Raw genomic sequence first — 12,420 nt, forward strand, 5'->3', positions numbered from 1 at the left:
GTGGAAGGCAAGCCGGACTGGGATTACCACGCGATCTTATAGTCCACCTATCATAATTAAACCATCTCCATCATTATAGTTAAGGATTCATCTTTGCTTCTGCTTGCTTCACTCTGCATCTAACCCTCCTCACTGCTCCTCACAGAAGCTGCTCGCTTTATCAGGAAGCTGACCAACACCCCGTTCAGGGTCGGCGAGCCGCTGACGCTTAGAGTGGCGTTCACTGGTAGCCAGGGAGTGAATGTGAGCTGGAGGAAAGACGGGAGACCCATCTGGGCCTCCTACCAGTACAATGTCAAGACCAGCGACTGCAGCAGCCTGCTGGACGTCCTCAACAGTGACCGGGAGGAAGCTCGCGGAAGATACACTTGCGAAATTATCAACGGCGAAGGCTCTGATATCTGCCATGCTCATGTCACGCTAGGTAACACTAACAGTGCTTCTCTTCATTCATGCATGAGGTGAATACATCCTAGAGCTAGCGACTACATATCTTCCTCAGTTAGCTGCACTTCCTCACATCCACGGACTCTTTGGGTTCAGTTGTCCGTCCTCCGCATGTAAAGGTCTATTGTGACTGATGTCAACGTTGCTCCTCTCAGAACCTGTTCGGTTCGTCCAGAAGCTGGAGGATGTCTGCCATGAGCTGGGTAGACCTCTGAGGCTGGCGTGTACGTACGCCGGCAGCCAGCGGGTCTACGTGGCGTGGAAGAAGGACGACCAGCCGATCTGGGCGTCTTACCAGTACAACGTCAAAACCACCAAGTCCTCCTGCATTCTGGAAGTCCTCTACAGCGACAGACCTGCAGCAGCGGGAAAATACACTTGTGATATTTCCAATGTGGAAGGAAGCGTCAGCTGTCACGCTCACGTTAAAATAGGTAACACAGCAACGACGGTCTGATGTGGTTCCGCCGGTGTCAGTCCAGTCACTAACCTCGGTGTACTTGTCGTTTCCTGCGTCCCGTGCTTGTTGGTAACATGAAGGAACTTGGTGGCGTCTACAAAGTCCTGGGTCACGTGGTCCTGTGTTTGTTGGGTTTGGAATGACCTGGTCCTGGTCTGGAGAGCATGTTTCCCTGTTGGATCAAATACATATTTGCTTGCTCAAAGAAGGGATTCATAGTAGGATGTGTTGAACTGGCTTGATATTCCATGTCGTCTCCCATGTTGCTCTCTGTTGTCCTGCTCGGCCCGGTGGCCTCCCGACTTCTACGGATCCATTTGAACCATTTCCCAACACCCCAACGCAGCCTGATCTTCTTCCCTTTCTCCCCCACTAACAGAGCGCAAAGTTCCTCCAAACTTCACCAAGAGGCCTTCCGAGTCCATGGCGGACTCCGTAGGTAAGACGGTGATGATGGAGGCTCGGGTGTCCGGCTCCCAGCCACTGGTGGTCACCTGGTACAAGGACGACCACGAGATCTACAGCTCTGACAAATACGACGTCAGTTTCATGAACAACATGGCCGTGCTCGTGGTCAGAGACTCCAGCAGCTCTGACGGCGGCGTCTACAGCTGCACGGCATCCAATGAAGCCGGGAAAGCTTCCTGTCAGGTTTCTCTCACCATCTCAGGTACGAATGTGTCCGTTTGTCTTCAGTGTTGATTTAATACTGATCACCATTGTGTTTCTTGTTCTGTAATGGTTCATCTGAAGGTTAAAGGATCTAAAATCTTTCTAAAAAACACGATGTTAGTGTCCCGTTACAACCAAGTAGTAACCAAAGGAAGGGGCGGGGCTTAGCCACTAGTTTTCTCTCTATTATCTCACTGTAGAATGATTAGCTGTGGTGGTGAGCCTGGGACTGTCTGGACTAGTCTGGTTTCCCCTGAAGGTTTCTACTCCATGTCCACGTCTTCCTGATTCAAAGCTGGTATCTGTAGCTGTCCTGCTTCTGTCCCATCAATCCTTCAGAAACCGGCCAGGCTCCAAAGTTCGATGTCCCTCTGGAGCTGCTGACGGTCCCTGAGGGCCACAAACTGAACCTCAAATGTCACGTCAGCGGTTCTCCCCCTCTGACCATCCAGTGGATGAAGGACAGGAATGAGCTGAAGTCCGGCGGAAACACCAAAATCACATTTGTGGGGGGGACGGCCTCCCTGGAGGTCAGTCTGGTCTCAAAGAGCGACGCGGGGGATTACCTCTGTAAGGCCAGCAACGCCAGCGGCAGCAACTTCTGCAAGGCCAAGGTCACCGTGAAAGGTACCGCTGGCTACACTCTTTACTATGGCTTCTTACATGACGGGCAGCTAAACGTTGTGTTTGGTGGTTTCAGAATATTATTCTCCACAGCGATCATCATAAATCATCATGAATATTTGTTCATATTGTCTCAGACGTCCTTTTAACATTTAATCCAATATATCATCTTCCTGTTAGAACCAATCAGAGCTGGAGAAGGTTCAACCATCAAATCAACGTTATGTTTATAGACATACGTCCCGTAGAAAAGAGACTAGAAGTTTCAGTGAGACTTGAACTTTCAAAGTCTTTGTCTGGTCAAACAAGTCATGTGGTTTGAAAGTCATGTTTCAGGTTTTTGGTTTCATTGGGCTCCTCGTGGTCCAACGTGGACTCACCTCTATGGTTTCTCCTCAGATTCAGGAGCCAAAGCCCCCCCCACAGAGGCCGCCGCCCCCCCGGCTGCTGCTCCAGTCAAAAGACTCGACAACCTTTTCTTCATCGAGGAACCGAAGAACGTTTCTGTCTCAGAGAGTAAGTCCACCGTGACAGGAAGTAGATTAACGCTTCATCGTCAGGGAAACGACAAAATACAACTGACCTCAGTCAGGCTGTTATAGACTCAGAAAATAATGATTGCCGTTGTGTAAAGTTTGTTGTTTATGTGTGTCAGATGTTACAGTTCATGTCTAAGGACATAAATGTTGTAAAAGTCAGAGGATCATTGGTCCAATCACATGTTAGAGGACATAAAGAGTCTGTTCCCTCCTCAGAGGGCACCGCCACCTTCATCGCCAAGATCGGCGGCGACCCGATCCCCAGCGTCAAGTGGATGAAGGGCAAATGGAGGCAGATCACCCCCGGTGGTCGTATCTCCATCGTACACAAGGGCCAAGACGCCAAAATGGAGATCAGGGAGGTGACCAAGTCCGACTCTGGACTTTACAGGTGCGTTGCCTCCAACAAGCACGGCGAGATCGAGTGCAGCGCCGACATGGAGGTCACCAAGAAGGAGGAAGCCGAGGCTGTGGGAGACATGAGGACGAGGCTGAAGAAGTACGTTCACTTCTTTCTTTGGCTCTGTCATTGACTGGTGTAGAGAGGCAGGAAACCAGATGAACAAAGATCAATAAATCAGGAGGCAGACGTTGATATTACTGCAGATATTTAGGAGACGTCAGTTTCTCTGTTGAGGACAGATGTGTTGTCTCTGATTGTGTCCTTGTGTTCTTCAGGACTCCCTCCAAGCAGAAGAGTCCCAAGAAGGAGGGAGATGTCGACATCGTGGAGCTGCTCAGAGGTCACGACCCCAAAGACTACGAGAAGATCCTGCAGGAGCACGGTATCCATGACTACCGCGCCATCCTGCAGGCCGTGGAGTTCCTGAAGCGGGAGAAGGAGATGGCGACGGGAAAAGTGGTGAGACAGGGAGACAGGGCTCTGAAGTCTCACGCATCAGACATGAGAAACATTTCACCTGAGAAATGACCTGGAAAACGCGATATATGGATGTTTGTGGGCTCTATGGTGGCTCTGAGTGGTCAAAAACCTCTAAACGCCTTTTGACTGATGCTAAAAAAAACCTGATCGACATAATGCAAAGTCGTAATTATTATTGGAGTGATATTCATTGTGTGAAATACGAAAAAAGCAGACTCAGTGTGCAAAGGCCTTTAAATCATCTCATCATTTGATTTTCTGTATGCACACACACACACACACACACACACACACACACACACACACACACGCAAACACATACAAACACACACACACACACACACACACACACACACACACACACACACACAAACACACACACACCAACACACACATACACACACACACACACACAAACACACACAAACACACACACACACACAAACACACACACACACACACAAACACACACACACAAACACACAGATAAGCACCCCAGCACTAACAAATGATGAATTCAATAACTAGTTTTATTTGTACAAATGTATTTCTTTTATCAGATTCACAAGTTTTTATCCACTTTACCCGTCCCCACCCCATCTGACCCCCGTCCCCACTCCATCTGACCCCCGTCCCCACTCCATCTGACCCCCGTCCCCACCCCATCTGACCCCCGTCCCCACTCCATCTGACCCCCGTCCCCACTCCATCTGACCCCGTCCCCACCCCATCTGACCCCCGTCCCCACCCCATCTGACCCCCGTCCCCACCCCATCTGACCCCCGTCCCCACTCCATCTGACCCCCGTCCCCACTCCATCTGACCCCCGTCCCCACTCCATCTGACCCCGTCCCCACCCCATCTGACCACCGTCCCCACCCCATCTGACCCCCGTCCCCACCCCATCTGACCCCCGTCCCCACTCCATCTGACCCCGTCCCCACCCCATCTGACCCCCGTCCCCACTCCATCTGACCCCCGTCCCCACTCCATCTGACCCCCGTCCCCACTCTATCTGACCCCCGTCCCCACTCCATCTGACCCCCGTCCCCACCCCATCTGACCCCCGTCCCCACCCCATCTGACCCCCGTCCCCACTCCATCTGACCCCCGTCCCCACTCCATCTGACCCCCGTCCCCACCCCATCTGACCCCCGTCCCCACTCCATCTGACCCCCGTCCCCACCCCATCTGACCCCCGTCCCCACCCCATCTGACCACCGTCCCCACCCCATCTGACCCCCGTCCCCACCCCATCTGACCACCGTCCCCACTCCATCTGACCCCCGTCCCCACTCCATCTGACCCCGTCCCCACCCCATCTGACCCCCGTCCCCACCCCATCTGACCCCCGTCCCCACCCCATCTGACCCCCGTCCCCACTCCATCTGACCCCCGTCCCCACCCCATCTGACCCCCGTCCCCACTCCATCTGACCCCGTCCCCACCCCATCTGACCCCCGTCCCCACTCCATCTGACCCCCGTCCCCACTCCATCTGACCCCCGTCCCCACTCTATCTGACCCCCGTCCCCACTCCATCTGACCCCCGTCCCCACCCCATCTGACCCCCGTCCCCACCCCATCTGACCCCCGTCCCCACTCTATCTGACCCCCGTCCCCACTCCATCTGACCCCCGTCCCCACCCCATCTGACCCCCGTCCCCACTCCATCTGACCCCTGTCCCCACCCCATCTGACCCCCGTCCCCACCCCATCTGACCACCGTCCCCACCCCATCTGACCCCCGTCCCCACCCCATCTGACCACCGTCCCCACCCCATCTGACCCCCGTACCCACCCCATCTGACCACCGTCCCCACCCCAGCCTAGCCTAGCTCCATAGCTAACCTACTGCCTAGATAGCTAACTATCCAATCAGTCGTCTCCAGAGCTGTGACATCACTTTACAGCCCCACGTGTGTTGTCACCATGACAATTAACAACAATCACCATTTGACCTCTGAAAACAGTCCAATGTTCCTTCTCCTCCGGTTCCATTTCTGTGGATGTTGCCCTCATGGTCCTGCATTAACGTGGTTTTCCCCGCTGCAGGAGGTGGAGCATGGCAGCCGCGTAGAGGAAGAGGACATGGCCCGACTCATCGAGCAGCTGGAGGGACACATCAGTTCAGAGGTACCTGAACACAACCAGGACCAGTGCACTGGTTTTTAGGGGTTATCGGGTCTTCAGACTGAAACCGTGAACCCTCATCAGCCTCCAGGAAGGTTTCACAAGATCCACACCGGATCAGGCTCAGTCCTGATCTGCCCCGTGGACCTGGTCCACCCCCATTGGCCCCGTCGGGCCCCATCGGCATTGACGATGATGATATTAAAAACTTGCTCTGTTTGTTTCAGCCCGTCTCTGTGATTGAGGACATCAGCGACCAGACAACGGCGGAGAACCAGACCGCCACCTTTGAGTGCCAGATCCGGATCAACTACCCAGAGATCACTCTCACCTGGTACAAGGGGACCCAGAAACTGGACCCCAGCGACAAGTATGATATCAGCAGCGTCGGCGAGCGCCACTACCTCCGCATCAAGAACTGCCAGCTCAAAGATCAGGGCTCCTACCGCGTGGTGTGTGGTCGCCACATCTCCAACGCCAAGCTCACCGTCGCAGGTAGGTGTGAGAGAGTGAACCTGTCCCATGTGAGGGACACCGTCTGTCCGTCTGTAATGTGTCCTCATGTCCCGCCTCCTTATCTGATCATCAGCAGCGCTGGTGAGGACAGGTGGGTCCGACTAACCAGCTGACCTCTTCCTGTCTCTGGACTTCTTCGCTTCTGTGTTTCGTGTTCAGTCAGAACGGTTCAATAAAAGAATCATAACGTCCATGAAAGCGAGTTAACTCTGACCGTCTGCTTTCAGCCGAACAAATTCAGTTCACTAAAAGCATCAGAAGCGTGGAGGTCAGTGAACGCCACGGCGCCACCTTCGAGTGCGAGTTGTCCTTCGACAATGCCACGGTCATGTGGTACAAAGACTCATGGGAGCTCCGAGAGAGCGCCAAATATAACTTCAGGACCGATGGCCGACGCCACTTTATGACCATCCGCAACGTCACGGCGGAGGACGAAGGTTGGTCCGATGAATTCTGAATTCTAATGAGGTTAAACTTTTAGTATTTATAAACATGGCGGGCCAACGAGCAGAACACTGGAGGTCCTTCTTCATTTATAGATTTCCTTTATGGTTTGATTCTCAGCTGGAAATGAAGACTAGTAGTTTTTAATAATGCTCATAATGACGATGATGATGATATGTCCCGTCAGGCGTTTACTCGGTGATCGCCCGTTTGGAGCCGATGGGCGAAGCTCGCAGCTCCGCAGAGCTCCACCTGTCCGGCAAAGGTGTGTAGTTGATGCATAGCTGAGGGTTGTGAGGTAACGGTCGTCGTGGTAACCTGTGTGTTTGTCCTCCTCAGACGTGCCGTTAGGGAAGCTTCCTCAGGGTGAGTACCGCAAACAGACAGTCACGTTCCCTGAACCTCGACATGAATTAACTGAACTTTACCGTCCAGACGTCCCCGATTCGGCGATCCGCGTCCCCGAGGTGGCGTCGCTGTTCGTCCGAGGTGAGTCTGAGACCCAACTGTAGCTCGCCATGTCTCAGCTTCTTTACCTCATTGGTCTCTTTTTATCCCAAGATTCATCGCAATTTTATCACGAAGAGCGAACAGAAGTGACAGGTACAGCAAACATTAACCATGTGATCCTCTTCATCCTCAAACCTACGTCATCGTCTTCATCCTAAAACCTTCGTCATCCTCTTCATCCTAAAACCTTCGTCATCCTCTTCATCCTAAAACCTTCTTCATCCTCCTGTAACCCTCATCCTAAATAACCGCGTTGTTTCGTTTGACCTCCGTTAATATTCATAAATCCATCATTCACAACCCAAGACTTCATCCCTCAAACAGAAGATTATTAAATCTGACATTAATCTCAGATTCATTCAAAAAGCCAAGAATTCAATGAAATTCTGAGATTTAATTAGTCTGAATATTCAGATCGGATCTAATATTCAGAATGTCAGAGATTAGATTCAGTTTGAGATTAAAGTCAGATGTGCAAGTTTTTTATAATCTTCTAAAACATGAACCGTGTGATCAGGTGATCATGTGATCATCTCTTAATGACACTCTTCCCCTCCATCACAGGCGTCAGCATTATCTCTTTACTTCCCTCTGTCCTCCATGTCTCTTCTGTCCTTCTGTCTTCCATGTCTCTTCTCTCCTCCATGTCCTTCTGTCCTCCATGTCCTCTTTGTCCTTTTGTCCTCCATGTCCTTCTGTCCTCCATGTCTCTTCTGTCCTCCATGTCCCCCATGTCCTCTTTGTCCTTTTGTCCTCCATGTCCTTCTGTCCTCCATGACCTTCTGTCCTCCATGTCTCTTCTGTCCTCCATGTCCTTCTGTCCTCCATGTCTCTTCTGTCCTCCATGTCCCTCTGTCCTCCATGTCCTCCATATCATTCTGTCCTCCTGTCCTCCACGTCCTCCATGTCTCTTTTGTCCTCCATGTCCTTCTGTCCTCCATGTCTCTTCTGTCCTCCATGTCCTTCTGTCCTCCATGTCTCCTGCGACCGTCTAAGTGTCCGTTTCTTGTCCACCAGAAGAGAGGCGGCTGGTGGCAGAGACGGTGGAGAGGACTCTGGTGGGGACGAGAGAAGACGTCCCTGCAGGTACAGAAGCTTGTGGCTGATCCAAACTCCGTTAGCCGCCATGTTTGTTTCCTCGTTAACGCTTCCAACAGCGGCAGCTGCTTCTAGAAGCTTTCTTTCTCCACAGCTGTTTGACCGTAGATCAACTTTTAGTCTCGTCTGTTTTCTTGTCTGTCCTCTACGTTGGACCTTCTTCGGGTTTGTGTTTGGTGTCCTGTCGCTCTTATTAACCCTCTTCTGAGCTGTGTTGAAGGAGGAAGCAGAGTAGGACTTTGCTGTTGGAGTTTTAATGTGACTTTTCTTCATCTTCAAGTTCCGGAGGTTTACAGGAGACCAGAGGAGGAGCCGTCTAAGCCTGAAGCTCCGCCTCCAGCTCCAGGTATCAGCCAATACCTGTTCTTGTTTGTACCACTTCCTGTATGTCATCCTGTCCCATTTATGTACTTCTTGTTCTGTTGGTTTATTTCTCTTAAAGTTAATAAATCATCCTTAATGTTAACATTTAACTTGGTCAGAAAACTGAACTTCATGATAATATTTTAAAGTACCAGAAGCCAAGAAGCTGCAGGCAGAGGTGACGGTCACCGCTCCGGCTCGGCGGGAGGAACCTCCGGCCCCGGAAGGTAACGATCCCAACAACGTTTGTTTGTCTTCTTAGTCTTTGTTCTACAAGGACAAAAAGGGATGAAAAACATTGTTAAAGATTTTTTTTAAAACATGAAGGCACATATTAATGATCTGAATTTATAATGGCCTTACATTTTACATTCACGTGTCATATTGATAAAGATGATAACGTTGACTTATAATTATTTATTTATTTACACAAGATTGTGAATCTTAAAATCCCTTTTCTTTAATCTCTCTGAGGTTTTCTCTTTGTGACTGAAAGACTCCATGTTGTCTAAAATGTGTCAGCTGAACGTTCTTACGATGCGTAGAGAGTGTCGTGGTCTTGGCGTCCAGTCTTGCTGGTCTATGTCTCTTCATGTTTGGTGTCTTATCTTTGCTTCTTCAACTCTTCGTTAACTCTGTGTTAACTCAGTCATATTTCTCTGTTAACCTTGAACAACCTTCAGTTTACACCAAACCAGAACCTGAACAAGAAAAAGAGACCAGAAAGGTCACACCTGAACCGTATCAACCAAAGCCATCACCAGAGCCAACCAGGGCTCCTCGGGAGCCTAAAGTGGCGCCTCAGAAAGCGCCGGTGCCTGAAATGAAGCCTGAACCTGAAGCACCGAAAGTTGAACCTGCAAAGAAACAAACACAACAACCTAAAGCAAGAGGTAATGTAGTTGACCTGGAAAAGCTTTGTGTTGTTCAGTATGTTGTGTGTCATGTTGCTCTGGTCCTGGTGTAGGTCTTGATTGTTCTTCATGCTAACCTCTTTCAGGGTTGTTGGATAAAGCTTTCCATAGCAACAAACTAACGAAGAAAAACAATGTCGTAGCTGTAGTATATTAATAATAAGCTCACACCTTGATCCCACAGTAAGTTGTGTTAAATGTAGAGTAAATGGAAAACTTGTTGATGTTGTCCAAAGTGCCAGCTGTTGCCAAACCAGAGGACGTCGTTGACCAGATTGTACCAAAGACTGAAGATATTGTAACTCAAGGTACTGGAAAGACTTCCCATCTCTGATGTGTGTCATCATGTGATCTTCTTTCTGTAATACAAATCTACGTTGTTTGTGTAGTAGCACTCGTTAGAGTGGGCCGTAGTGGTTACCAGTAGGATACTGAATATATGTTTATATAATGTTCTTTGAAGCACCAAAGCGACCAAAGCCTGAACAACCTGTAGTTCAGCCAACTGCAGCCAAGATTACTCCCTCAACACCAGAACGTCTTCCAGCTAAAGGTATTGATCGTTGACTCCTTCACTTGTCCTTCCTCTCATGTCTTCTGTCAGACTCTTAATACACTCGTTAAGAGGATGGTCTTTGATTCCATGTTAGTCTCGGTCATTCGTTAAACAATACATCATCTTCCCTTAAGTGCAAGATGTACCCAGACCAGAGGAACCTGTGGTTCAACTATCACCAAAGGCTAAAGCTGTTCCGACTAAAGGTACTGCTCTTGATAAGTCTCTTTGTTGCACTGTTCTATTTTCAGTCTGTGTTGTTTCTCATATTTTAGGTTAATTTAGTTTTATCAATTTTACTGCATCTCAGTATCACATGGAAAGTAATCTTTCCGAAATACCTTCTATGAATATCTTTGAGCACTCGTTAGAGTGTGACTTGCACTTTGGGTTTTATTTTTCAGTATATCTTTAACAAGATAATCATGTTATACATAAATGTTCTTGAAAGTTATCTCAGAACCCAAGACACCTGAACCTGCAAGAAAACCGCATCTTTTGGCTGGTGAACCTGAGCCAGAAGCACCAAGGTCCGTCTCTGAAACAAAACCAGAAGAGTCAAAGAAGCTTCCAGAGAAACCTAAGAAGGTTCTAGAAGAAACAAAGAGGGTTGCTGAGGTGACACAGAAGGTTCAAAAAACACCAGAGAAAATACCAGAAGAACCAAAAAGGGTTGTGGAAGAAACACAGAGGGTTCCTGAGGTGCCAAAGAAGGTTCAGGAAACACCAATGAAGATACCAGAAGAACCCAAGAAAGTACTAGAAGAAACAAAGAGATTCCCTGAAGCCCCAAAGAAGGTTCCAGAAGAACCAAAGAAGTATCCAGAAAAAACTAAAGGGGTTGTGGAAGAAACAAAGAGGGTTCCTGAAGCCCCTAAGAAGGTTCTAGAAGAACCAAAGATGTATCCAGAAGAACCAAAAAGGGTTGTAGAAGAAAAAAAGATGGTACCTGAAGCCCCTAAGAAAGTGCAAGAAGAACCAAAGATGGTACACAAAATGGTTACTGAGCCTCTATTGGAACTGGAGAAAACTCCAGAGGCTCCGAAATTGATACCAGAGGTATCGGTACTGGGCCGCCTAGCACCAACAACACCACAAGACTGGGAAAAACCAAAGCAAATTCTTCAGGCTAAAAAGCCTCAGCGACAAGGTACATATGTTTCAACATCTTTTGAACTAATCCTCTTCATTCTTGATCATTAAACCCAATATTTGCATATTTTATTGTGGGCTATTAAGCTAACTCTTCAAAGGTTTTGCCCGAATGTCTGTGTTGTCATGTGTGTTGATTATTTACTACATCATAAACATGATTAAAACAGAGGGAGATACCACAGGAAACACCAGCACTAGCTAGAACAAAGATGGAGGCGGGTACACCGAGCAAAGATATGCCAAAACAATAAATCTTTCTCAGATAGTTTTAGAAAGTCAACAGAAATGCCTCTTTCAGGTAATTGCATTTATATATTTGTCCCTGAAACCAGATGAGCTTATTCCTTCCAGAAAAATATTACTCCAGTCAAACAAGTCCACAGCGGACAGGTAGTGTGATTCATAATACTCAAAGTTTAGTTTAAATGAGGCTCACACTCACACTCTGAATTTGTGTTATCGTGTTTTGATGATTTTTATCTTCTGTTTTCATCTTGGCCACCGCTCCATGGTGCAAATCTTCCATCTTGGGTGATATCTTAAAATGACTCCAGTTCCCCTGAAGACTGGTCTTAAGCAAACAATAGCTGGGGCTGAAGACAGCAGGGAGTCGACTCTAAAGAGGGGTTATGAAGAGAGGATTTCTCAGGCAGAAAAATTTGGACACATGCAACATGAAGTCAAGTCATACGAAGGGGAAGTGGAGGTCAGGGAGTCAACTGTGAGAGTAGAACGTACTTTGAAAAGGGAGATGAGACAACAAATGCTTCTTGCAAAGAAAGAGGAGGAGGTTTCTACATGGTACTATGGAGGTCAGCAGGTTGAAGATATTGAGCCACTCAAGGACATTGAGCTAACATACACCAAACATGAGGTTGAAAAACTAAAGGACACTGAGCCTCACGATGAACCATACTTTCCAGAGGTAAAAGACAAGAGTAAAGAATTGTCTTCTAGGTCTGGCACAAAAGGAGAGGTCCTACCTCCACCAGAAATTTCTCATTCTACAAAGAAAGAAGTTCCTCCTCCTGACACTGGATTCACATCCCAAAAAGAGCTACTAGCCTACAAGAAAACTCCAGAAGAAAAGAAAGTTGGGAAAGCTGA

The 12,420-nt window shown here is 48.7% G+C and overlaps 1 protein-coding gene across 1 annotated transcript in view; it reads left to right on the forward strand.

The window, feature by feature from the left end:
- Positions 1-12,420, forward strand: part of ttn.1 (titin, tandem duplicate 1) — a 168,373-nt gene that overhangs the window by 47,142 nt on the left and 108,811 nt on the right. Inside the window, exons 41-55 of the mRNA XM_084022712.1 lie at positions 1,287-1,577; positions 1,919-2,206; positions 2,603-2,719; positions 2,959-3,241; positions 3,421-3,604; positions 5,680-5,760; positions 5,985-6,252; positions 6,501-6,710; positions 6,905-6,982; positions 7,057-7,083; positions 7,153-7,206; positions 7,279-7,320; positions 8,245-8,313; positions 8,606-8,671; positions 8,838-8,915. Of these exons, the coding sequence (XP_083878838.1) occupies positions 1,287-1,577; positions 1,919-2,206; positions 2,603-2,719; positions 2,959-3,241; positions 3,421-3,604; positions 5,680-5,760; positions 5,985-6,252; positions 6,501-6,710; positions 6,905-6,982; positions 7,057-7,083; positions 7,153-7,206; positions 7,279-7,320; positions 8,245-8,313; positions 8,606-8,671; positions 8,838-8,915 (2,136 nt within the window). The remainder of the gene's footprint in view (positions 1-1,286; positions 1,578-1,918; positions 2,207-2,602; positions 2,720-2,958; positions 3,242-3,420; positions 3,605-5,679; positions 5,761-5,984; positions 6,253-6,500; positions 6,711-6,904; positions 6,983-7,056; positions 7,084-7,152; positions 7,207-7,278; positions 7,321-8,244; positions 8,314-8,605; positions 8,672-8,837; positions 8,916-12,420) is intronic.

The sequence above is a fragment of the Eutrigla gurnardus genome (assembly GCF_963514095.1).
Source record: "Eutrigla gurnardus genome assembly, chromosome: 12".
Classification (NCBI taxonomy): domain Eukaryota; kingdom Metazoa; phylum Chordata; class Actinopteri; order Perciformes; family Triglidae; genus Eutrigla; species Eutrigla gurnardus.